Raw genomic sequence first — 26,939 nt, 5'->3', positions numbered from 1 at the left:
AAACAAGTAGTGCATGTAAATCAGGTTATACTTGCGGTAGCTTAAAAAAATTGCATAGCTAGAGGGAGAGGAGAGCTCAAAAAAAGTGATAAGTTGTTCTTTCTGGTAAAAACAAAATTGAGTGCTTTCAGACTTCTAAGAAGAGCTATTTATGCTATTTATTCATTCAACAGACACATATGGAGTACCTGATAATTACAGAAGGTAAAGATACAGAAGATATGGTCACGGCCTCAGGAAGCCCAAGCTCTTGGCGAACACAGCAGGTAGAGTATCTAAGAAGGGAAGGGCCCAGGGGGACAGCTAAACCTGACTTTGGGGTGGGGGAGGGAGACTGAGGGAGGGGCTCAGAGATAGCTTCTGGAAGGAGACATCTTTTCCAAAGGTGAGTGGAAGGTAGCCAGGTCAACGGGAGCTGGGGCAAAGACCCCTGACAGAGAAAGTAAAGAAGCTGGTGCTCACAGAAGTGAGGGAAGGAGACAAAAATGAAAAATTAGTTTCAAGGAATAAGCAACAATAGATGAGGCTAAAAAGATATGCAGAGGTCCTCCCAATTTTGCTAATTGATTTGGATTTTATCTTAAAGGCACTGGGGAGCTCCTAGCAGACTTTAAGTAGAGGAGTATCAAGATCTGATTTATTTTTGAAAAGTTTATCAGTCATCAGAATGAAGGATACATGGGGTGGAGGGGGGCAGCCAAAAAGCCTGGGGGCAGGAGGTCACTTAGGAGGTCAGTGAAGTTATCCAGAGGCCACATGAGGAGGGCCTTAACTAGCAAATGGCAGTGGGAATGGAGAGAGACAAGTTTAAGAGGATGTAGAAGTAAAAAGGAAGAACTTGGGTGACTGACAGAAAGCGTGTAGGGTATCGGCGGGGGGGGGGGGGAAATCACAAATGACTTCCATGCTCCAGTTTGGGTGACTGAGGCAGAAGTGGTGCTATTCCCTAAGCCAGGATATGCAGCAGAAGTGGCAGCTGGGGATTGGAAGTTATCACCCAAAACCCTGGAGAATACCATTATATAAGAAGAAGAAAGAATTATCTGCATAGGAGACAAGAGGATGAGAAGCCAAATATATGAGAGGCAAATCAGTTGATTTGGGGGTACTGTGGCCAATAGGAAAATAAAGTACCAAAGGGAGAGTATAATCAATAAAATAAGCACTAAAAAGATGTCAACCTGTTGGTTGTTGAAGAGGACGTAATGGAGCTGACCTTGGTGAGGACAGTTTCCATGGAGTGAGACCATGGAGGATGAACCGTAGGGGTCAGTGAGAGTGAGGGAATTTCAAGGGCATACTACAACAGAGTGGTAATGTCTGGAAGGGCTAGAAAGTTCAGTTCAGTCTTGGTAGATAAGAAGAGACATCTCTGAAAGAATGGGGCTAAAATGATAAACCAAGCCTTCTTCCTCCTTAAATAGCCTGTGCATGGGGGAACTCACCTGTGGTTAAGGAGAACCAGGTTAGCTCAGAGACTTTGGCCCTGTGTGAAAATACCTACAAAGGACTTCCACCTCAGGCTAGAATCTAGGGTCTAGGTATACAAGTTTTATTATTTTTAATAGAGACTTACGTGAGAGAATAAGTATTTGTGCCAGCAGTATAGATTTCATCAGAAACAATGGTAATACATAGGTCATTAGCTAGTCATAAATATAGGTCTTCAGCAGTTTTATAAATGCAGAGGGAAAGGACGTATTTTACAGAGATGATAGTTGATGACTAATTCTAATCAATATTATGAGGAAGACGACATGTAACAAACCAAACTGGTCTAGAAAACTGGTGGGTGCGAGTTCACCATTGAACCTAGATTTACATATCTGTTGCTAATTCTTTTTGCTATAAGTGTTTATTTTCAAAAACAATAAGAGCGACAGGCCCTCAACATTGGCAAGTACAGGAATATCACAAGAAGAAAAAAATGACAGTTCTGAAATCCACATACCCAAATTCAGCACTTCGTGGGCACTGATTCTTTGGGGATGGCATTGTTCACTATTATGTCAATTAGTTGCTCTTAAAATTGAACCGCGATGACATGCAATCCAAGGGTTGTAGCTTTCCAAAAACAGCTACAAAAACCTAAATCACAATTTGTATTCTTCCAACTATGTGACTCATTTCTGAAATTGTGATCCCCTGTAAATCAAAAGTTCTGCAAAATCTGTACAATCTTTTGAACTCCAAACAACTGAGAGATGGAAAATGAGTGTGGGCTCCACTTGCTATCTGATTCCATGCACTGAATTCGGACTGAATGCCTAAAATTCCTAGAACTTCTTGTGTTTTTTTCCCCTATGGCTGTAATTAAATGTGCTCAGATGTTTTGTCAGATCAGCTACTGGGAGTCTGACAAGTTTGGTCTCACAGGCCCTTTTAATTTTTAAGAAGACTCAATCTGAGGAAGCAGCTCAGGAAATCTCCCACAAAAGTTTTTGTTTGTTTCCCACCTGGGTTTTTGGACTACAAATAAACTAAATCTTTATACTCTGCTGGAACTGTTCCAAGTAGCATCAAAACGAGGGTGTCTAAGGCCTGAGCTCAAAGAACACTCACAATCTTGATCATTTTCTCCATCACATCAGATGACAAGCCAGATTTGCAAAGGTCACTGTATGAGTTTCCCTGGCTGTGCGATGTGTGCTGGACATACCAAGTACCTCTGGTTGAATTGAAAAAACTGCTGAAATGTACCCCTTCATGGAAGGTGCTCCAACTGAAACAAGGGGAGTTGCTGCCTTATGTTTAGATCAAAGTGTAATCATCTAGGGGTACTTATTTAGAATGCAGATCCCTGGGCATCATGTGGAATCCAAAATTCTGAAGGTCCATCTCAGGAATGTGTTTCTTTTGTTTTTTTTTGCGGTACGCAGGCCTCTCACTGTTGTGGCCTCTTCCATTGGGGAGCACAGGCTCCGGACGCGCAGGCTCAGCGGCCATGGCTCACGGGCCCAGCCGCTCTGCGGCCTGTGGGATCCTCCCGGACCGGGGCACGAACCCGTGTCCCCTGCATCGGCAGGCGGACTCTCAACCACTGCACCACCAGGGAAGCCCAGGAATGTGTACTTTTAACAAGATTCTTCGGTACTCTCTGAAGTCTTAGACATACTATTTTAGGCTGTACTAGCTCATGGGTGCTATATCATTAGAGAAAATAAAAATGTCTGAAAAGGTAAATGAGGTTGCATTTGGTTCAAGGGCTACATATTAGATACTCCTGATTTAGAGGAACTTGGAAAACGAAAAGTTAAGTAGTGAGTGTAGAGGATACTGTGAGTTGACTCAATTCCCATTCCCGCTCTCTGAGCATATTCTTCTATACTGCAGTGGCTGCAAAATTAAAATCTCCATATCTTGGACTCCATTGCAGTTAGCTAAAGTTGCAGGTACTTAGGTTTCAGCAGTTAGGCACAACTCTGCAAGATTCGATATGGAAAGAAAGTCCTGGAGAAGAGAAGCTGGATGGACGCCGGGCAGGCATTTTGCTGGGTGGTAGTGAGGCAGCAAGACCCTGCCGTCAGCAGCAGTCCTGGTTGTACAGCACTTGCTGTTATGTAGCTGCTTTACAGATGGCCTTGGACTTAACCGTGTTCTGGGTGATGGGAGTGTTCTGAAATCTCAACCTGTTCTTCTAGCCCTTCCAGTGGTTTTATAACCCATCAAATAAACTTCAATATATCCCTTTATGTTTAAACTAGCTAGAGTAGATTATATTATCTGCAACTAAACCCTAAGCACTAGGAGAGAAAAATCCAAGTTACTGAGCATTTATTTCTCATACAGGTCAGTCTAAACTTTCCTTAGGAATTTTCCATTAGTATTTCAAAATTCAAATTGTAAAATAACAATCATTTAAATTTTATCTTTAAAAGGCAGTTTAAAAAAATTATTTATTTATGGCTGCATTGGGTCTTTGTTGCCGCACGTGGGCTTTCTCTAGTTGAGGCGAGCAGGGGCTACTCTTCATTGTGGTGCGTGGGCTTCTCATTGGGGTGGCTTCTCTTGTTGCGGAGCGTGGGCTCTAGGTGCGTGGGCTTCAGTAGTTGTGGCTCGTGGGCTCTAGAGGGCAGGCTCAGTAGTTGTGGCGCACGGGCTTAGTTGCTCTGCGGCCTGTGGGATCTCCCTGGACCAGGGCTCAAACCCATGTCCCCCGCATTAGCTGGTGGATTCTTAACCACTGCGCCACTGGGGAAGTCCTAAAAAGGCAGTTTTTGATTGGCAATCCATGAGAATGTTAATGCAATTCTACCACCTGAAGCCCAGCAATAATGTACCTTTGACATGCCCAAAACATGTTCCTCTGGTAATTCTACCACCTGAAGCCCAGCAAAGCGTCTGCCTTTGATGTGCTCAGGACATGGTTCTCTGATAACAATACACTTCAACTGCAGGTTCATTGCTTATGAAAGAGACGGGATGATGTTTAGAAAAGAAGAACATCAGCAAAGTAAGATGTAGATTCAAATCCTGATTCTGTCACTTACATGCTGCAACCGTCAACAAATTATGCAACCTCTCTGAGCCTCGGTTTTCTCATGGTGATAACATTTCTTTGGATTTTTGAAAAGATTAATAAATAAGACAATGTTATAGTAGACCATGACATGACTGTTAATGCTATACTGGTATACCCTGGAGATATTGAGGGTTCAGTTCTAGACCACCGCAATAAAGAGAATATTGCAATAAAGCAAGCAAGTCACACTAATTTTTTGGTTTCCCATTGCGTATAAAAGTTGTATTTACACTATGCCATCATCTATTAAGTGTGCAAAAATGCTGACCATCATCTGAGCTTCAGCAAGTCATAGTAGTCACATCAAACATCACTGATCACAAATCACCATATTATAATAATGAAAATGTTTGAAATACTGTGAAAATTTGTGATACAGAGACACAAAGTGAGCAAATGCTGTTGGAAAAGTGGCGCTGATAGACTTGATCCAGGCAGGGTTGCCACAAACCTTCAATTTGTTAAAAAACAAACAAAAAAACCCCGTAATATCTGGGAAGCGCAATAAAGTGAAGCGCAATAAAACAAGGTAGGCCTGTAGTTATTATTTTATCACTACTACTAATTTTTTAAATGTTGACTTTTAAATTAAAAGCTATGCTAACAGTGGATGTCACAATCCCATTTATGTTCTGCTTCCCCCATAGATTAAAGATCAGCACAGCAAGGTGATAAAAAGAGGTTGTGAAACTGACCCTTGGGCTTGGATTTGGGATCAGCTCTCCCAAAGCGGGCAGGCTCATCTCTACCTGGAGCAAAAGTGAGACTGAATTGTTTGGGCAATGGGTGAATGTTAACCTGAATAGTAGAGTTTCAAAAGTCAACTTTAGCTTCAGTAATAATCCAAGATGGCTTAAGAAAACAAAGTGTGTTTACTCAAGCACAGAGAACGGTATAGAATGGGGGGCTGGGAGGCGGTGATTCTAGAATCAGGCTGCCCTAGCTTTAATCTCTACTCTGCCACTGACTAACCTTGTGGCCTTTGGAAAGTTATTCATCTTTCTGTGCTTCAGCTTCCTCACCTGTATTATGGGCCTAATAATAGAACTTACTTCACAAACTTTGCACAAAGTTATATAGACACTTGGTATATAGCATCTGACAGCCAGTTCACCCTCATAAATGTCCATGATGGTTATTATCACTGCTGTCTTTTCAACCACACCTAGAACAAGCATCCCCAGTAATGTCATTCCCAAAATTGAAGCCTGGTGGTTCAAGCCACAACTCTGAGCACCATCCTTGATCCTTCCCATTTCCCTAGTTCCATATCCACTCTGTCAAGTGCTATTAGTTCTACCAGCAAAATAAATCCTGAAACATTCACTTCCCTCCGTCTCATCTTGTACCACTACAGCTTGTGCCGAGCTTCCCTACTCCTGCCTGGAAGACTGCAAGGACCCTCTAAATAGCCTTCTTTGCTTCCATGCTTGCTACTCACAAGACTGTGGTCTTCAGGGAATGCAAAACATCACCACCTGCTTACAGCCTCTGAATGCTTTTCCATTACATTTACGATAACATACAAACCCCTGCTCAAGGTATACAAGGCCCTATTTAACGTAGACTTGCCCACCTCCACGCTCATTCGCACCATGCCCTCTTCCCACACCATACTCCAGCTACACTGGCCTCCTTTCTGTTCCTGAAACACCGGGAATGTATTCCTGCCTTAAGCCCTTTGCACTTAGTTACAAGCTTTCTCCCTCCTGGGCTCTGAAAGAGGCAAGTCGTTCTGATCCTTCAGGCTTCAGTTCAGATATCACCTTCTAGGAAAAGCCTTCTCAGGTGATCTGCCTTAAGCAGATCCAGCACTCTCAGATCAGTTTTATTTCCACCGAAGCACTTTTCATCAGAAATAAGAAACTGATGATAACCCAATTCGTTTACTCTCATCACCTGTTCCTTCTGACAAGTGTGCAAATGGGGTGAGGACGAGAATTACACTATTCTTGTTCATCATTCTTATCTTTAGCACCTTGAATTGCTCAAATACTCCTACCATCAAATTCTCTTTCATATAGTACGGACCATTGTGGTAGCACTCTCTAAACTGTCTGAATAGAGAATAAATTCAGGTATGTGAAATGGGGCACAAATGAAGTCAGGACAGTGTGTGATTCACTCCTTAGCAGATGGTGGCCCTATCACACCATGGAATTGCAACATTATCCACCAGTTGTGCTTGTTACCTGTCTCCTGCTCGAGTTTGAGTCCCATAAGGCAAGTACTTTCTGTCCCTCACTGTTTTCATCCAAAGTGGGTAGAGCAGTGCTGAGTACAGACAAGTCTTTCATAAATATTTGTTGAATGAATGAAGGAAGGATAAACAGAAGAGTTTTGCTCATTCATTAGGCATAAACGATTATCCTCCTTCCTACTCTTGGGTCCAACAACTGCTAAACCTTAATGATAACAAGGGTGAGTAATGTTGCAACATTCTCTTAATTATCCAAAATGTGACATTAGATAAATGCTTCTCAGTTTGAACTTTTAAACTTTTTCTTTGCACCTTTCAATACTTCTCTAGCCCCATGAAAATGGAAAATTAGGATATAAAACCAGGGATAGACTGTAAGCCCCATGAAGAGCAGGAATAATGTGTTTTGTTCACTGCTGTAGCTTTAGCCTCTAGCACAGTGCTCTGATTGTAGTAAATGCTAAAAAAAACTACATGTTTTTAAATAAATTATTTTTAATGAACAACCAGTGGAAAATGCCTTCACTGGCAGATGTGGCCAAAATGTGATAATGACCCAAAGTGCAGACCCGCCTGTAAAATCCCCAGATTCCCTTTCTAAAGGAACTAGATGAGTATCACGTGTAGTTACTTTCCTTTACTGACTCAACGGGGGCAAAACAAAACAAAACAAAACAAAAACCCCACAGACCTGGAATGCAGACACTTTCCCACAGTAAGTTCAGTGGAAGTCTCTGAGAGGTCTACAATTCTGCACTTTATTTAGAATTCAATATAAGATGCATCTATAAATTTCTTCCTCTCTCCCAATGAGCTGCAATCCATCAAAATTTCTAAAGCAGCCATGTATAAGAAATTATTCATGGTGATTCTGCACTGGGAAACACATGCAAGGAATATGATTTCACTTGGGAGCAGGCGTGTTCAGAAGTGATGACATAGGTTAAGCTTTTAAATGCTAATCTTACCTCTTCTCAAAGCACTGGATGACTTATCTGTCATCCCTACCAGAGAAGGCAAAAGAAAAAAAAAAAAGCTCACACTCACAGAACTAAATTATTTTTTTTTTACGTCATCCAGACCCATTCCTAGTTTGACTAAAGAATAAAACCAATTACCTTTTCTTCAGAGTAACACAGGCATAATATCACTGTTCCCCTCTGACAAGACTTGTTTGCAAGAAACAGAAAGTTGCATGCCAGACTACTCAGGAGTGGACTCAAATGACACTCCCCCTCACCACCCCCCTCCAAAATAGGCTTTATTATTGCATTTTCATGCTAATAAGCATGATTAAGTGGCAACTCTTTTATTCCGATTTTTCACCATGACATCATGGAGTTGTGCTGAGCAATCTCCATAATATCACTATGTAGGAAGAGACTCCAAATTCAGCAGAGAAAGGAAGATGTAGGACAGAAATAAAAAAGACGACTTTTTACAATGTATCAGGATGTGAGTAGTGGCATCACACAGTTTATTATTACTATTTTTTAAAAGGTTCTGAGTTAACAATCTTCAAAGTAAATGTCAACTATTTTGTGTTATGAAATTCTTCCTCAAAGACAACCTGGGAAGATTATCAATTAAGCTTTCTTGTTTAATAAAACAAAAGAAGAATATGGAAAATGTACTTTAAACCCTGCTCAAGTCCTAACTCTAAATAATGCTAGGGGAAAATAAAAAGGAACTTTCTCCTTGGGTCAGGAAAGAAGATGAGTGAGTATCCATTGCAAGATTATCCTTTGGGCTTTTTTCAAAGCAGCTGCTTTGCTGCGGAATCAAAAGTGGCTGGAGGAATATATGTAAACAGGAAGACTGCTTGGAAAGCAAAGAGATTCTCTCGCCATATAGGAGAGAATGGGAATCTCAGGAAATGAAGACAGGGCCGTGTATCCAGCTAAATGAAATTTAAAAGATATGCTTCAGCTGCTGTATGATTCAAGTGCCAAATCTGCACAAGCCATTTTGCACATCCACTTCATTGTTTAATTTTTGTGTGTCATCTCCTCTTCTCATTTATGGTCCTTTTTGGAAATTTTGTTTGTAAATTGAGACAGGAGGTAGATTTTGCTCCTTGTTATGTGATTATTATCCAAAACTAGAAAAAGTTTTACGGCTTTCAGAGATGATAACCTTTCAGTTTACACACAAAACCAAGCAGCTTACCTGATTTAAGAAACAGAAAAAGAGAAAAGGTAAAACAGGCCATGCTGTAAGGTTGCATAACTTTAACAACTTCAGAACTTTTGAAAACTTGGCATCAAAACATTGGGTTGGCCAAAAAGTTCATTGGGGTTTTTCCGTAAGATGTTATGAAAAAACCCAAACGAACTTTTTGGCCAACCCAATAGTTTTGTGAATTTTTTAAAGTACACAAATCTAAAAACGGTTAACTTTAGAGCACTGAATTGTAAAGCAGTTGTATCATTGCCTTGGGTCACTAAGATGGTGGCTTCTAATCACAGATGAAATTTGAAAACATCACTTATTAAATCCTTCTCAACTTTCTTCCTCCACACTTAAATATGTCTTTGATCTTGAGTAATGAAACATCGTTTTTGCTAAATTCCTTAACTACATGTCTTAAATCCACAAATATCATTTAAAACGAACCATCTAAAATTCTCATATTGTCTATTGTCTCATATTTATTTCATCAGTTTCTTGCTAGAGATTATACACATCAGAATCTAAAACTACACAACATCCTTTCCTTGTCTATTGCACTGGCTAACCATTAACCAACACAAACTGTGGAAAGAAAATATGAAAGGAAGCTTTTTGAATGTGGGTGAGCTGGGAAGAAGAATTCATTCACTGTATTTATAACAGTCTTATTCATTATTATGTATCAAGAAAAACATCTTACCTAGGCAAAAAGAGAAGATGTCAGCAATACTAATACTAAGCAAACAGACTGGGTTTAAGACTAACTAGTTGTAAGATGCTGAGCGACTTGCACAACCTTCCTAAGCCCACATTCCTCTTCTGGAAATGGAAGGCTATAACCACCCTCATAGGTGGAGAGAATCAGGGGAGATGAAAGTATGTAACACACTTAGCTCAGGACCTGGCACATGGGATAAGCGTCACAATCAGCATTTTCTTCATCAGCAGCTGATTATGGACTAAAATCCTTTCTGGCTCTCATACCCTCTGTAATCTTGAATTAGCAAGCACCATCTGGCACCTGCTATTCAACCTATTGTGTTATTTCCTTAAAAATGGCCAGCAACTTGCCCCCCACCTTCCTCTTTTATTAATCCATGGTCTCTACCCTCTTCTACAACCCCAAGTGGCCCACTTCTCTCTCCAAACAGAATTATGTTTGAACAACATATGTTTGTGCCAGGTGGTACTGAGTACAGTTATATGCGTTTCCTATGTATGACATCAATGCGTGATAGTAATGTTCCTCCTACCTTCCAAATCACCCTCCTTGGTGCCAACCCATGTGTCAGTTGAGGTCAGCAGGCATAAAACCGATAAGTACTCAGATCCATGCTTAGAATGCTATAGTCAAAGATTCAGTCAAAGATATATCTCATGTGATTCATTAACTCATGGTTTGGTTCCAAAAACCTTTACTAAGATTTTGGTATTGTACCACTAGCTGGGGATACCAGCATGCGGCAATTTAGCCAGGCAGACAGGTAAGTAAGAATATAATTTCATTATATTGTTTTCAATATATGATTTTTTTTTTTTTTTTTTTGTGGTACGCGGGCCTCTCACTGTTGTGGCCTCTCTTGTTGTGGAGCACAGGCTCCAGACGCGCAGGCTCAGCGGCCATGGCTCACGGGCCCAGTCACTCCGCGGCATGTGGGATCTTCCCAGACCGGGGCACGAACCCGTGTCCCCTGCATCGGCAGGCGGACTCTCAACCACTGCGCCACCAGGGAAGCCCTATATGATTTTTTTTTTTAATGCTATAGAAGCACGGGGTAAGATCACTAAACACAAGGAAAGTGAGGGCAGGGAGGAAGGGCAAACAGACTTCAGGGAGGACTTCCAAGAGGAGGAACCATCTCAGCTAGACCAGCTGGAGGATGAAAAGGGGCTACCAGGGCTTTCAAGACCAAATGCAGTTGTGGAATATGTCACTATTTCACTTACTTCGTTAAGTGACGCCAGCATGAAATTTACCACTCAGGGAGCAGTAGAGATAAGCAACAGCCAATCACAGAGAACCTTGTACAGTGTGTTGAGGGTTTGGACTTTATCCTGCAGGTAATGTAAAGTCAATGGAGGATTTTAACCAGGGTAGTCACATGGTCAGCATTCCATTAATAATCAAGATTGTGTGCATTAGAGAGAATCTTTAAAATTACAGAATTCACTCTTCATATTGTTGGATAACAAAATGGATGCCCTCGGAGGGATGAACCCCATATCAACACCACATAGTTGAATTTAGGATGTGGATCTCCTATACAGTCAGCAAGTGCTTGTTCTGACTTTCCTGCCTTGCCCCACCAAGTGCCAGGACACACATTTCAAGGAAATACGCAAAACTAAGTCCCTTTATAATCCAGCCCTCCTCTTAAGTGACTTATAAAAACCAATCATTCTGTCCCATTCTCCCTTGGGCCTTAAAAGAATGGATGTAGACTTTTTCCTTTTTCAACGTTTAAAAGATTTTTGCTTTTTGGTTTCACTTGAGTCTTGGCTCAAATTGTTGTGTTAGATCCTACTCTAAACTGAACCCAAAGTTACTTCACACTTGTCTGGGTTGATAACTTAATTTTTGAGGTAGTGATAGTCAAAGATTCAGTCAAGAAACCTCTAGAAAGAGCGTTCAGATTATACAATGTCAGAAAACAGGAGCTGTTTTCTGTCTTTCACAAGTACTTTGAACAAGTCCATCAAAAGGAACTTAACAGTTTAATGTTCTGTACAAAAATGGAACGCTTGTTTACCTGAAGTAATGGACAGATAAAAGTAACGTGCGTCTGTCTTGACTGATACAAAACTTACTTGAAGATTAACCTGGACAATCAAGCCCTTAAACTCTAAATACCATCACCCACAAGAAAAACCTGGATTCATAATGCAAACATTCCCAAACTGTTGATCCTACACCCTTAACTAAATTCAACACATGCAAAGAAAAAAAAAACAAAAACAAGAGCAAAAAAAAAAAAAAAACCACAACCTACTTTGAATGCAAAAATGAATTTTTCTTGAAAGCAGCTAGCATTTACCTAGGTTTTCTGGGTACCCGGCATGAAATAACCCTTCTCATGTACTGGCTCATTTAATCCTCAAAACCACGTGAGAAGTTAAACACTATTATAAATGTCATTTTAGAAATGAGAAAATCAGAATGTTAGAAGAATGATTCAAAGTCATCCAATTTGAAGAGGTGACGCCAGATCTATGCGTCTCCAAAGCTATTAATACATACTATATAAAGTAGTGTGCGGCTCATTTTGGAAGACATTAATAAACTCAAAGCTTTCATGTATTTAGAAAGTTTGAATTTTTCATTACTCAAGGCTTAGAATAATAAGTATGACCGTAGGCCTCTGAATGGAACAACACACACAATAACTGGTGACATAGCCAAGTCATGTATCAGCATTCTTGGTTACAAAGGGGGATGCTGACCCAGATCCAGACCCTTACTAATCTGAGTTCAGGTCACACAATCCAATTTCACATAATCACCCATAATCTCTCTCTGCTTTTCAATGACAACAGGTTTAAATAAATTATAGCCATCACAAAGTGGAGCAAACGGACAGAGTAGACTGATCCATACTGATCTGTTAGCTGGCATAATCCAGTCCCTAAAGATTAGAGATACTACTTACTGAACATCAGTTCTGGGTCAGCCAATTTCCATATATTATCTCATTTAATCTTTGTATTCTTCCAACCATGTAATATTATCCTTACCACCCCATTAAATAACATGCACGTGGGTCTTGGTGAATAACAGAGCTAAGGACTTAAGCCTCATTCTAACTCCAAAGTCCATGCTCCTTTGAGTGTCTACATGAGGCCAATGAGTCAAACATTTGTACAAACACAACTTAGTTCTTAATAGTATAGCAGGAAAACGTGTTAAGTCTGATAAGTACTTTCTTTATAATAGTACAATTCTGTGAGTGACAATCACAAAGCAGGTATGCAACATCCTATTTCCAGGTTAAAAAGCTACAAAGTATTATTATTCCATTTTACAGAAGAGGAAATTCAGTTTAAGAGAAGGTTAAGCAAAGTTAAATAATTTGCTTAAGATCCCTTGGCAAACTAGAGCCAGACGTAAAACCTTAGTGCTTTTGACACAAAAGCCATGCTCTTTCCTTTCTCCCTTGACAAGTGGCTATATTTCTGTTGATGCAGAAAATGACTTCTCCTCCCAGATAGGGAGAAGTAGATCACTCACCAATTCATGGGAAGGACTCATGTTCTGTCCCCCCAATTCCAAGCATAGCATAGCGTTTAGGAATGTAGGCTCTAGTTCCAGACCGCCTGGTTCATAAGTCAGCTCCACCACGTATTAGCTCTGTGACCTTGGGCACAGGATAGAAAGAAGTAACTTTGCTCTAGGTAAACTATCTTGCGATTATAATTATACACATTGAGCTCTTTTTCAGTTTTTGGTTAAAGTAGAGAATGAAAACAATTATTCAGGGCTAAAGTGAATTCCAAGCCTGAGGTATTTGGATAAATTGCTTGAACTTTCCCTTTCATTCTGACAATGGAGACTTTGTAATTAAAGTCACTTTCTTAAGAAAGGAGTCACCACTGTTGATAAGCTTACCATTTGTTTAATGCTGAAGATCAGAGTGAATATTTATTTAGGATTTCCTAGGTGCCTGGCACTGGACTAAGGGCTTTTTGTGGATTATTTCATTTAATCTTCACAACCACCTTTGAGAAATGTACTCCTGCCCTCTCTGGCAGATAGGGAAACCGAGGCTCAGAGGATTAGCCAATCAAAGTGGGTCATCTAACTGCAGTCTATTTGGTTCATCACACCTCTGTTCTGTTGTTTCCTTCACCTGAGTTCGAATGATTCCAGGACCTTTTAGCAACCTTTTAAACAACTTCATTTCCACTAAACTGATAAATTACATAGCGATGCTGCCCCTAAGGGTGCTCCAACAGTCAATTGTTTCAAAAAATCTAACATCAATGCAGAAAATGAATTTTTACTATTCATGCGGTTGGACTGACAAGGAATTACAAAGCAAAGGTCACAACTTTAATGGCTGGTAGCTTTAACAAACAGACATAAGCATAAAGACATTATTAAGTAGTTTTCTAAAAATGATCACCACCACTTAAAATTGTGTTTGGAAACAGCATGAAAATAGAGCAAACTGATTAAAGTAATCCCGGAGCATCTTTTATCCCCCAAGAAGTTATTTTGCAACACAATTTTCAAATATTTAAAAACCTCCCCTCTGCCAAGAAAAGTACCATTTTATTTGAAAGACACCAAGCTTTCGGCAGTAATTCTTAATTCCATAAATTAAAATGGCATTTTTCCAGTTTATAAGGACCTCGCACACAACAGGTCAGCTGACGCAGGCATTCGATGGCTAAGGAGACTGAGGTGGGAGAGGCTGGGGACCAAACCCTGGATCCCCGACTTGTCGGGGTGCTGCTGCTCTTCACAGCCATTTACCCTCCTGCGTGGTCCTGACAAGCTGCATCAGAAGCAACCCCTCCCTCTCCCGGGAACCCTGCTTCGCTTGCTCTCAAACTTCCCCTTATAAGATTAAAAAACCATCATCTTCACACGCAAATTTTTTTTTAAAAAGCCTGAGTCTTACAGATCGTATGTATATGTATATTTAAATATGGGTTCATTCCATTGACGTGGTTCAATGGAATCTAGTTTTTAGAATTAAAGAGGCTTGGGCTTCCCTGGTGGCGCAGTGGTTGAGAGTCCGCCTGCCGATGCAGGGGACACGGGTTCGTGCCCCGGTCGGGGAGGATCCCACGTGCCGTGGAGCGGCTGGGCACGTGAGCCATGGCCGCTGAGCCTGCGCGTCCGGAGCCTGTTTTCCGCAACAGAAGAGGCCACGACAGTGAGGGGCCCGGAAAAAAAAAAGAATTAAACAGACTTGGCTCCAAATCCAAGCTCTTCCACTTACTTGCAATTTTTTCCCCTTTTAATCTTGGGCAAGTGTTCTTAACCTTTCTGAACTTTAGTTTCCTTGTTTAAAAAAATGAGATCAATAATAATACCTGTTTCATAACTTTTTTTTTTTGCTAGAATCAAATGAGATATTCCTGTGCAGTTTGTGGCCTGGTGCCTCATCTATAGTGAGTAATCAACGGATATTAACTTATTAACTAGTCTTATTACTTCATTCTTTCTGTTGTTTTTTTTTGGCCGTGCCCCGTGGCATGTGGGATCTTAGTTCCCGGACCAGGGATCAAACCCATGCCCCAGGCATTGGAAGTGCAGAGTCTTAGCCACTGGACTGCCAGGGAAGTCCCCTATCCTTTCTCTTCTTAAGCAGCTTGTCTTTTGGCCTATTTTGTATAATTGTTGCCTTTCGTAGAAAGGGGAGAAAGATAAAGGGGGTAAAATTGGAGGAAAATTTTGTTTAATTTGCTAAGAGTGCTTGTGAGTGTTAAAGAAGGTAGATTGTGTATAAATAAAGCAGTTAAGGTATTAAGCTCTATTATTTTAATTCATTTATTCATGCAAGCCCTATAGCCAAAGGCAGGAACTGTGAACAATGAATTTGTCTTACAGCATGTGGATTTGCTGAAAGCTTCCATGATTCCCTCCTCTTGCAGAGAAGGAACTGATTATTTACTAAGAGCAAGGACCTGTGCCCTTACACAGCCTATCTCACTTAATCACAACATCAGTACTACGAATAGATAAGTTATTTCTGCACCCATTTTAAAGATTGGGAAGGAAAATTTCAGAGAGATACACTTACTGAAGGGCACACTGCTAGTAAGAGGCCGAACCACTACTACATTTGATTCAGTCCAGTGTTTTCTGTATTCTCACGTGCCCACCAGTTTCACTTAGTAAATAATAGTGCACATTCACTGAAAATTAATACTGTAAATGGGGAACAAAGTAGCCTTTCTAATCATCAACCAGACACATCTGTATATAACAGAGCCAGGACAGTAGTTAAGATTTGCCTTCTGTTAAAAAAAGAAAAAAGAAAAAGGCTTCTAAAAAAGGTTGTTGGCACTTAACAACCTGAAATCAGGCATTTATTTATTCAACAACATTCCATCTGTGTTCACTGAACCTCTAGTATGAGCCACTCTGCTAGGTAACTGGAATCACAAAATTTTTGTTGCCAATTACAGGCAACTGTTTTTAATACCTGAATTGTGTTTGTTTTTGATTTAATGTTCCTATAAGCAGAACGTGTATCTTTGAGGTTCTGAATAGGCTGCACTAATACACTGTGGCAGTGCCACCTAAATCTCTTTGGGTGTTAATCATGACCATAAAACACTTGGAGTTGGCAATTTAAAGACCTTTTCCTCATCTGTGAATTGGGGTTTAAAGAAACAGTACCTACCTCCCAGAAGAAAAGTTCTTTGAATTCATCTTGGAACTGTTTTCTACTAAATGCCATTTTGGCATGATCTTATTATCAGGGTGATTTGATTTTACAAAACAATCATGAAAGTATTTAAAATGGATACACATTTAAATGTTAAATGCTTGACACAGACTGTAGTAAATTTCATTCCTTCAAGCTGAATCATTTATGTGTGACATTTATACAGAAATGCAAACAATAAATGGTCAAATCGATAAAAGTCTATGGAATTGTTTAAGAATAAGAAAGATCCAAATTTCAAACGGGGAACTATTTTTTATAGTCCACTATTTTCTAGTACTGTTAAGATGTAGAGTACCATTATGGCCATAGTACATTATAAACAAACGTGTCCTAAACTTTTAAAGTATTTTCCTGGGCAGGGGTTAAGAATTAGAAAAAACAAAACTGTTACAATTTGTTGCATAACAATGGAAGGATTATATAAACCCTATTTTGTCGTTTGATGCTTTTCTACACAGAATTAATTTCATCCAGCACTAAAAACATTATACTAATATCGTCCTTTTGATTCTTCATGAACGTTTTCTAACTACTTTATTATCCCTGCATTTTAGCAACCCCTGTGCACCACCTGGAAGCAGAAAGCACCAGCCCAGCTCCTTTTACTGTGATAATTTATCTTTCTAACAAACAGTAGAATGACCTGTGTTAGTTCTCCACCTAACAGAACACATCAGAGATCTCTGGGTAGGGCCAGCTGAAGATAGCAGCTTTCTAAAATCGCCAGAGATCCAAACTAAAGTAATCACAGAGGTTTTATTCGGTCATCAAAAATGGAAATCCCTAATGTGTTGACTATTTCAGAAGTGTTAAACTGTAGGTTTAACACAGAACCATAAATAACGATGTGTGACTGCCGGCGTTTGTTTTGTAATCCTTGGGTTTTCTAGATCACATTAGAAACCATTTTATATGAAGCACCTCTACCCTGCCTCCCTCCTCCCACCTAAAGTTCGTCAGTGAATGTAAATTTTAACAGCCATCCATATGGACAACGCATACCAGGAAGGGTGCAAGGCCTTTATAAACACAACCTACTTTCTTTCCAACACTCTTCTTGGAAATCAAGGAATCTGTTTTTTCACAAGGTAGCTGTCTAGGAAGGCTTTGCGAAAGGGACCCCAAGTAAACAGTGGAAAACTCAGCACAACGGGGTTCCTCACAATAGACAACCACTATTAAGCTGTAATTTTTAGAGGCAACCTGGTTTACTACCACTCAAACACTGGTATTTAGAAGAAACAGGCCAATTACAAGATGTGATTCAGCCCTGGACTTTAGTAAAGGCACTTAAATGGAAAGGTCCTTGGCTTCAGAGATTTCAAGTCAAGAGGAAAAAGAGGCAAAAGTGCTAAGCACCCACAGGGCTTTTAAACAAAAGATGAACTTCTGCTCCCGAAAGGGCAACAGAGTATGTGTATGCAAGACAAACAACGGCCCCCTTTAGGCTGTGCTCTGTCCTCCCTGGTCTCCAGTGGGGGCACAGTATGCGGTCAGGGTACATTATACAGTGGGGATGCCCTTTCTGCAAAGGTGAAGGAGGCTGCGGCTTACTTTTTCCAGTGAGCACTGACGATGGCTTTGCTCTCGCTCTCTCGTCTTGTGCGCCCTTTTGCTTGGTCACCCTAGAGAGCAAAGGCATTCTTTGCAAGGCCACCGTCAGATTTTTGAGCTGCTGTCTGTGCACCAGGAACACAGAAAAGGCACCCTAACTGCCCCCTTAGAGACCACATTCTAATCAGCAGCCCTCCAAGCCCCAAGGCAACAGCTACACCTGCGAAGTCAAGTGCTGAATTCCTTCATCCAGATAAATGAAAGATAGCTACTGCTACTTTTTTTTTTTTAAGTGTCTGGATCATTGCCTCAATTCTGAACATGGTTTTAGCAGGAAGTTCACTAGATTTTGCTGGTGCTTAGAGCATTATCATCATTGTCACAGCTCTATTTTCTGCGGAATCCGTGGTCCCTTGCCTGGAGGAGGGGGTCCAGACCTGCAAAAAGTCAGGGCAAGGAGAGACTGAGACTCGGCAACGTGCCATCCACAGAAACTGTCTTTCCCGGAGGCAGAAGGGCTGCTCCCTCCTTTTTCAGCCTCTGTGTCTCCAGCTGCAGACCTCTCCCCTTCACTCTTCTTCTCAGGATTAACTCTAGGGCACAATATTACTGAGGCTCAGTGACTTGCCCAAGACTTTGAAGATCCAATGACTGGCCCTGGAGCCAGAACCAAGCGCAGGGTCCGTACCTCTGATTCCCTGCACGAAAGTTCTTTCCACTACAGGATCAAATTCTCTCCATTTCTTCTCCACGCACACAGATATTGGAGACCGCAGGGGTAGAAACAATGAGCAAATACGGGGAGGCAGACATTCATTAGTTATGTAAGATGACATCCTCTGGCTGTCCGACTTTGCCTTATGATTCTTCTTCACTTAGAGGATTTAAAGATCGGGAGAGAGAAAGTAAAGATCCCCTTCAACTATGGATATTGCCAAAATAGCAAGTGCAAATACCATTCTTGTTATAGAGGAATATCAAGTAGCAGGTGAAAAGGCTAAAAGTAGAAAAGTCTAAGTTGAAATCTCCTTCATTTCTCCCCATTGGCTGCTTGGTTAAAATTTCTATTCACACCAAAGCAATGACTACATGAATCTCGGAACCAAAGGAAGCTAAAATGCCATCTGGTTCAAACATCTATTTTACTACTACCTTAGACATAGAGAAGTCTAGAACTGGAAGGCACTTAGAAATCACCTAGTCCTACTCTCTCATTTTACAGTGGAGGAAACTGAGGTCCAGAGAGATTCAAATGTCTTCCCGAAGTCATACAACATAGTATCTGCGCAAATAAATGAACTCCATCCCCTAATAACCAAGTCAATGTGGCAGCCTAGAAAAAAAATAGTAAAATGTAGTCAAAAGACAAAGAGTTACGTAACAGTCTTCCTTTAGATGACACACACTGCAATTTTAGAAAAAGATCCATGAGGCCTAATTATAAGAAAATCACCCCCTATCACCTCCATTTTTCTGGACAGAAGGAAATAGGTAGAGATGGGATAATGACAATTCTCTCCAACTCCCAGCCCCTGTAAACAGTTTTTATCATGCCCATAATTAAGTGAAAAGGCAAAAACATCTCACTGCATCTATAAATCAATAAGGCTATAGTCAATGGTTTCTATGAGACAAAGTCTACATAAAATAACCCTGAAAACAGCATATATTATAAAAGCATCCTGGTGTCCCTTCAATGATTTATAAATTGTTCTGACTACACAGGTGATGAACACCAAAGAGAGTCTCCTGCAGGTGCTCGTGATTCATGTACTAGAAAACAAAGATGAAAGATCACTCCTGAGAGATTTATATCCAAATGCCTTACCCTAATTTACAAAAGGGAACATTAAGGAAACTGAGAAAAGAAAAAAAAATCTCCCAAACTTGCATAATGAAAAAAATTAAAATGTCACCACATGTTGCCTGGTAAAGACAATAAAGACACCCCGCAGACATGAACGCTTGTCCTCACTCTGAAGAGCAAGTTCACGAACACCAAGGACAGGAAACTGACCCAGTCTCTTTAGTCTAAAATGAAATAAAATAAACCCTCGGAATCAGACAAGAGGAACTTAGAAAGCAAAAGTATGGAAATATGAAAGTGAATCAGAGATGGTGATTATATTCCCATTTTCGATTCCTATTTTCAATTTTAACTCTTATTTTCACTTTTTAAGAAAAACTTTAGGGCTTCCCTGGTGGCACAGTGGTTGGGAGTCTGCCTGCTAATGCAGGGGACACGGGTTCGAGCCCTGGTCTGGGAGGATCCCACATGCCGCAGAGCAGCTAGGCCCATGAGCCACAGCTACTGAGCCTGCGCGTCTGGAGCCTGTGCTCCGCAGCAAGGGAGCCGCCATAGTGAGAGGCCCATGCACCGCAATGAGGAGTGGCCCCCGCTTGCCACAACTAGAGAAAGCCCTTGCACAGAGACGAGGACCCAACACAGCCAAAAATAAATTAATTAATAAAATCCTACCCCCAACATCTAAAAAAAAAAAAAGAAAAACTTTAAAGCATTTATCATCTCTCCTGCCACCGATAACCTTTCTTTTCATACATTCCTAATTTGATAGTACAAACAGCCATCAGTTTATAAGGCTGAAGGCAGAGATCCAGATTTATGAAAATTTGGTCTCTGTGCTTTGATGGTTAAGCAACATTTACCTGCAAAAGCTAGTTTTTTTCTGGCTTTTAAGTTAGTCGGCAGGCAATTCTCTTCTCGGGGATAATAAATTCAGACTGTAACTACAGTAAGCCACTGTGCTGGGATACAGACATATATAAAATCTCATTTAATCCTTACAGATCTTTATAATCCTTAATTAATTAACACAGATCACTTAATCATTACAGATCTTTATATTTTATAATCATTGTACAGATTGCAAAATGGAAATCCCAAGAAGTTAAACCATGTGCCTGAAGTCATTTGTCTTACCAGTGGTAAGACAGGAATTAGAATCAAAGTCTTGAAAAGCTAGAACCTAAGATCTCTCCACTATATCTCAGGTGTTCCCTAGACATGGTTGGGGAAGGGCACACTCAGTGGGGCTCGCTGGAACATGCAAGAAACCTCAGTTTCAGACTAGCTATTTGGGGAGAATTTTTTTTTTTAATGTTATTGATGGTGATGGAAAGATTTCAATAACCCTATCATTATAGCATAAATGTGATTCATAACTTGCGATCTCCAAATCAGCAGTTAGATATAAATAAAATTTGGCGATTTTAATTGGTTTGGCTCGGGCCGGGCCTTCAGACTTCCATATGGTTATTTTCCTTGTTTTATGTTGCATGTAATCGACTTAGCACTTGAGTTTTAAAGTCTTGGCAGAATCTATCAATTAAAAGCTACAAAAATTAGGATTGTTCAAAGCACACATTCCAAATGAAGTGATTTTAAGGACAAAATTTTAAAATGCTCTTTTCATAAATGTTAAATTTTTCTGTAAACTTGCATCATCACCCAGATGACAAACTTCATACAGACAAAAGAGGGATCTTTTCTCTGGAAAAACAAAAGCTAATAAACATTCTATTTGCTTCTTCTGAGAACTAATGTGTGCCTAAAATGGCCTTTTCTACACCGTTTGCCAGATGGATTTTTCCTATCTTCATATTTCTAAAACTGACAGCAGTCGTGAAAACTCTCACAGACCAGACCATCTCAAAACTAAAATGTAAGTACAACATCAATAAACATGGCGCCAGCCCTGTTAAACTGATAGCACTTTTCTTTTTTATGCGGGCTTCTCACTGTTGCGGCCTCTCCCGTTGCGGAGCACAGGCTCCAGACGCGCAGGCTCAGCGGCCATGGCTCACGGGCCCAGCGGCCCCGCGGCATGTGGGATCTCCACGGACCGGGCACGAATCCGTGTCCCCTGCATCGGCAGGCGGACTCTCAACCACTGCGCCACCAGGGAAGCCCAGCACTTTTCTAATTGGTCTTGCAAATTAATGTCCAATTGTTATTTAATATACCAGTTTATCAGAGTATTACATTGAAAAAAAAGATTATATATTGAAATAGATGTTCTTTCTAAGCCAGAGACACGATTCCCTTCAGAAAATGTAAAACCACACAATATGGATAAAATACATTCAGAAATCTGAAAAACACAAAATGCTTTCATTTCTGTAGACTTGTGACTAAACTTATTGTTAAAATTGCTCCTCAAGACCACTGCCCATGTAATTATTTCCCATATGCTAAAAGTTCATCACACGTGCTAAATAAATTAAAGAATCATTTATCAAACCTCAAGTGGTCGTTGGTGAATTTCCACATTTATTTAGCTTGACTGAAAGTCCAGAATGCCTGGTGTCCCTGTGATTCTTGGAGAGATGCACAATTCAAGTGTATTTTTTTTAATTATCATTAAATTCTCATTTTATATCCTGGGTAATGGAAGGGTACACAACTGTTTGTTTTATAACAGAACTCTGGAATTGATGCCATCTTTACAAATGATTAAACTATTGAATGTTAATAGATATTCCTCCCTGGCAAGTATAACATTAGATTCAGTAGAACCATCTTACGACTTAATGTCAGATTTCCTTATGCTACTCTCCATCCATAGAGGTGCACAGGAAATTTCTTTGTAACTTTTGGATTAGAAAATTTAACAATATGAATGAGGATCTAAGCACCCTCCCCCATTTCCACTGATTATTTCATTGATTTCATGCTATTTCCAGGGTCCCCTTTTCCTGTGGCAAGAATATGGAATTGCTAGACGTATCTTTAAAGGAAACCTTGAAGGTCATTAGATCCCAGGCGATGAATGCCTTCATTCACCAAGGGCACTGCCCTCCTTTGCCTTCAGTCCTTTAACAGCAGCAAGTTCCCCCAAAGGGCTTGCACTTTTACTCGGCCTGAGCAGGTCACATTTCTAAAATACTTAGCTGCCTGCAGTGTCTCTGGTCAGCAGTACTGAGTCACTAACACCAAGGAGTTTCAGGCTAGTTTGACCTCTTTCTAGTTTTCAATGGAATTATACCATGTAATCCAATTTACACAGCCATTTAATCAAAGTGAGAAAGGAGATTACAGAGCTCACTTTTGTTTTGCAAAGCAAGGGTGCAAGGATCATCAATCCTACTGACTCTCAAAGTGACTTGATAGTACATCGCCCCCCTTTGGATTGTTGGTCATTAACCTGATCTGTCTCCAGTGATCTTGTTTAAATAGGAAGGTTTAGGCTCTTTTCCTGAACTAGAAGGTAGCGGTTTCTCCACCCACATCTCACCACTACCATTCACGTGAGCAGATGCTACTATAACAAAGAATTGGTTCCCCGTCCGCCCATGCTTATTATTCCACAAAGCAGAAAGCATGTACGAATCAAGTAATTAGATTAAAACTTCTCTTCTGTTGCCAGTCTTTAACATTTGCATTTCAACAGCCCACTGTGGTGATCCCAGGTGCTTTGCCTATAAACTAACCTGCTTGCAGGAGAGGAACTTGCGCTCCGCTCCTCTCCTAGGTCTTGGGCAGCTGCCCTAGAGACTACACAAAAATTTCTTCCAGGCCACGTCCCTCCCTCCTGCCCTTTTCCACACGGGTGCAATGGGCTCGAGTCTTCCTACTCCCCTCTGAATATGTACCCTTCCCAGGTCTAGACACCTATTTAAAATATGACACTAAGTATGTCATTAAATAAAGCATTTTCAGCACATTCTAAACTGAAGATCTGTACCAACCTTTCCCCCACCAATTCCACCCCTTCGACACACTTCAGGAACTGCAATCTCCGACAGCACCTCTGGGGGGTGAAAGGGCGGCCTTACCCAACCCGCGGCAGATAACAGAAAAATTCCTAAGGGGAGAAGTAAGTAGAGGTAAGACCTGCAGCGGCAGAAAGAACTGTGCATGGGAGTACGGTGGCGGCCCTTTCTAAATCCAGATATCTGCTGCAAGAAAACAAACAAACTAAACTAATTGTACCCCTGGACGGTGCTTCACCACTGTTCTTCTATATAATGCACAATTTTGCAGCACTGGGAATTACCTCAATAGCTACCATCAGAGGTGCCCATTAACACACACACAAACAACTTTTTCTCTTCTGTAATGGAAGAAAGTGGGTGCAATGTGGAGGTATTACCCCCTTTAGAGCTCTCTTGCCTAGAGCCGCAAACCGGGCAGACGCCGCGGGAGTTAAGTTTCCCGGGGCTGGCCGGGCAGGTTCTCCGCCCAGCGGAACGCGGCCACTAAGGAACTCTGGGTTGGCTAAGTTCCAGCGGCTGCACCCGCGTCCGCACGAGCCAGGTACCCACCCAGGGGCTGCACAAAACTCTGGGTGCGAGAGCGAGCGTGGCGCGTGGGGAGCTGTTGTAATGTCCCAGAAATCCACGGGAAAATGTCTGCGGTGCAAAGACATGTCTTTCAGTAATCACTTAAACTCTCCGGCCAAAGAACAGATCCTTCCATCTTACAGGAACTGCGGCTCCCGACTGACAGCTCCCAACTTAAGGGCTACAGCTCCAAACTTGACACGGGCTCCCTCTCATCACTCCCACTCCTCCTTTCCCAGGCTCACCCGGGCCGGGCGGCTGGGGCTTGCACGCCACGCCCGCCTCCCCAGCGCCCTCCAGGCTCTTCCGGCAGGCACAGCCCCGAACGCCCCGGCACTTGGAGCCGGGACGCACCGGCCTCCAGGCGCGATTTTCTTGGAGAGCCAGCGAGCTCCCGGGCGCGCCCTACTCACTTGTGTCTTCTTCATAAGGAAAGGCAGCGCTGTGATCCAGCCCAGGCAGCGGTGTGGCAACTCCGTTTAGCTGTTCTGGAGCTCCAGCATATTGCATGAGCAGCGGCTGCAGATAGTCCACGCATTGGGTAGCCCGAGCGCAGCGCCCTCTCCACTGCCCGTGCTTCGCGGAGCGCTCCCGGTCCCGGCGAGAGGCGGCGAGTGAAGCCCCGGTAGGGGAGCCGCCAGCACTTTTATACAGATCCCTCCCGCCTACTCCGGACACGCCTCCTTCCCTTCCGGAGCTCCGGGGAAGCAAGGCTGGGCTGGGGCACGGGAGGGAGACCCGGGAGGGCGGCCGGAGCCCCGCGAATACACCAGAGTTGGACAAACCAAGCCAAGCGCGTCCCCACGCCGGGGGGCCCGTGTGCGCACGGCCGGGAGGCCACCAGGGCGCGGGGGCGCCGAGGGTGAAGCTGGACACCATGCAGCCGCCGCTTGCGCTGCACGCGGGTAGTCGAGAGTCCCTGCTCGGCCCGTTAAGATCCGCCGGGGCTCACCTGGCACCGCCGGGGGACGGAAGAAATACCTCGCGCGCTGGCGAGGGCCCGGAGCTCCCTCTTTTCAGTAGAGGCGGTGTGGGAGAGGTCACTGGGGGCCTAGCAAACAATTCGCCCCGTCCTGCTTTATGGAAATGTTTTTAAAGCTTAATTAGGATCTATATAGTTAGGCCATTGTCTTACCCTTGTTTTTTTTAAACAATTACTTTAGTGAATGAATATTTAATCATTGAAATAACAGTTGACTCAGGATTGAATACTGCTAAGGGAGATGCTGTTTCCAGAATGGTTTACTGCTGCTTCTTTAGAAATTAAGATTGAAAGAGAAGCGATAGGTTATTAAACGTGGAGATCACCAACCCAGCCAGAGTTTTGAAAACTGTACTTTTTTGCTGGAGAAGGTTTTGGAGTCGGAAAGATAATGCAACAATAATAGTAGATAAAACCATTATATGATGCACTTAATTACATACCAGGCGCCGTGCTAAGTACTTTACAGAGATTATCTCGTCAAATCTTTTCCATAAATCTATTGTATAGGCCCTGTCATTTTTATTCCCAGTTTATAGTTGATGAAACAGTCTTAGGTCAATTTTCCCAAACCACAGCTAGGAAATAACTGAACTTAATTTGAATCCAGAGCCCTGGCTATACAGCTTTTTGTTTGTTTCTTTGTTGAGTCTTTGCTGCTGCGTGTGGGCTTTCTCTAGTTGCCCGATCGGGGGGCTACTCTTGGTTGCGGTGCTCGGGCTTCACATTGAGGTGGCTTCTCTTGTTGCGCAGCATGGGCTCTAGGCCTGGCTTCAACAGTTGTGCCTTGGGGGCTCTAGAGCGCAGGCTCAGCGAGCCATGTGAGATCTTCCCGGACCAGAGATCAAACCCATGTCCCCCGCATTGGCAGGCGGATTCTTAGCCACTGTGCCACCAGGGAAGTCCCCTATAGAGCTTTTAAAAAATACTTAAAACAAATATTAACTCTCCAAACCCCGCCCCTGCCACCCCCCGCTTTTTTTTTAGTCTGTGCTGTGTCTTCATTGCCGCAGGCGGGCCCCAAAACCCTTTTATATTTGTTCTTATAACTGGAGAACACTAAAAAGCATTTTATTAATTTTTTAAAAGAAAATATTTACTAGACATTAACATCAATAGTCTATGAAATAAGAATAATGTGTAAATTTAGGAATTAGGTATTTTAATAAGAGAGTAGGATTCCAAATTTGCCTTAATTAGTTCAGTGTGCCTTTTTTTAAAATGAATATGCCAAACCTATAACCATGAGAAACAAGAAACTAGGTAAAATTTGAAACTCACTGTGTTAATTTTCTATCACTGCTGTAACAAATAACCAAAACTTAATTGCTTTAAACAACACAAATTCATTATCTTAACGGTTTGGAGGTGAGGAGTCCAAAATGGATCTCCCTGGGCTAAGTGTTGGCAGGGCTGTGTTCCCTATAGAAGCTCTAGAGAGTTCCTTTTCTTGCCTTTCCAGGCTTCTAGAAGCTATCCAGATTTTTTGGATCATTCCTCTTCAAAGTCAGTTATGGTGAATTGAGTCCTCACATCACCCACTCTGCCCTTCCCTTCTGCCTCCTTCCACTTCTAAGGGCCTTGTGATTACCTTGGGCCCACCTGGATAATCCAGGCTATACTCCCTAAATCAGCTGATTAGCATCATTAATGCCATCTGCAATCTTAATTCCCCTCTGCTATTAAGGATAGCCTATTGACAGGTTCTGGGGATTAGGACACTGACATCTTTGGGCGTGGCAGGGGTGCATTATTCTCTCCACCACACTCAATAGCGAACAAATTCAGGGAGAACATGGAGTG

At 41.8% G+C, this 26,939-nt stretch overlaps 1 protein-coding gene across 3 annotated transcripts in view; it reads right to left on the bottom strand.

Annotated features, from left to right (window-relative positions):
- Positions 1 to 24,777, bottom strand: part of KITLG (KIT ligand) — an 87,883-nt gene extending 63,106 nt beyond the window's left edge. The window contains exon 1 of one of the 3 annotated variants that reach the window (XM_032646027.1): positions 24,568 to 24,777. In XM_032646027.1, the coding sequence (XP_032501918.1) occupies positions 24,568 to 24,582 (15 nt within the window). In that variant the 5' untranslated portion in view covers positions 24,583 to 24,777. The remainder of the gene's footprint in view (positions 1 to 24,567) is intronic. The other 2 variants (XM_032646029.1, XM_032646028.1) reach the window with 2 other exon arrangements.
- Between the last annotated feature and the right edge of the window lie 2,162 nt (positions 24,778 to 26,939).

Source organism: Phocoena sinus, chromosome 10, assembly GCF_008692025.1.
Source record: "Phocoena sinus isolate mPhoSin1 chromosome 10, mPhoSin1.pri, whole genome shotgun sequence".
In the NCBI taxonomy this organism is placed as follows: Eukaryota; Metazoa; Chordata; class Mammalia; order Artiodactyla; family Phocoenidae; genus Phocoena; species Phocoena sinus.
The sequence above is the reverse complement of the archived record's forward strand: the minus strand, read 5'-3'. Positions and strand labels throughout refer to the sequence as shown.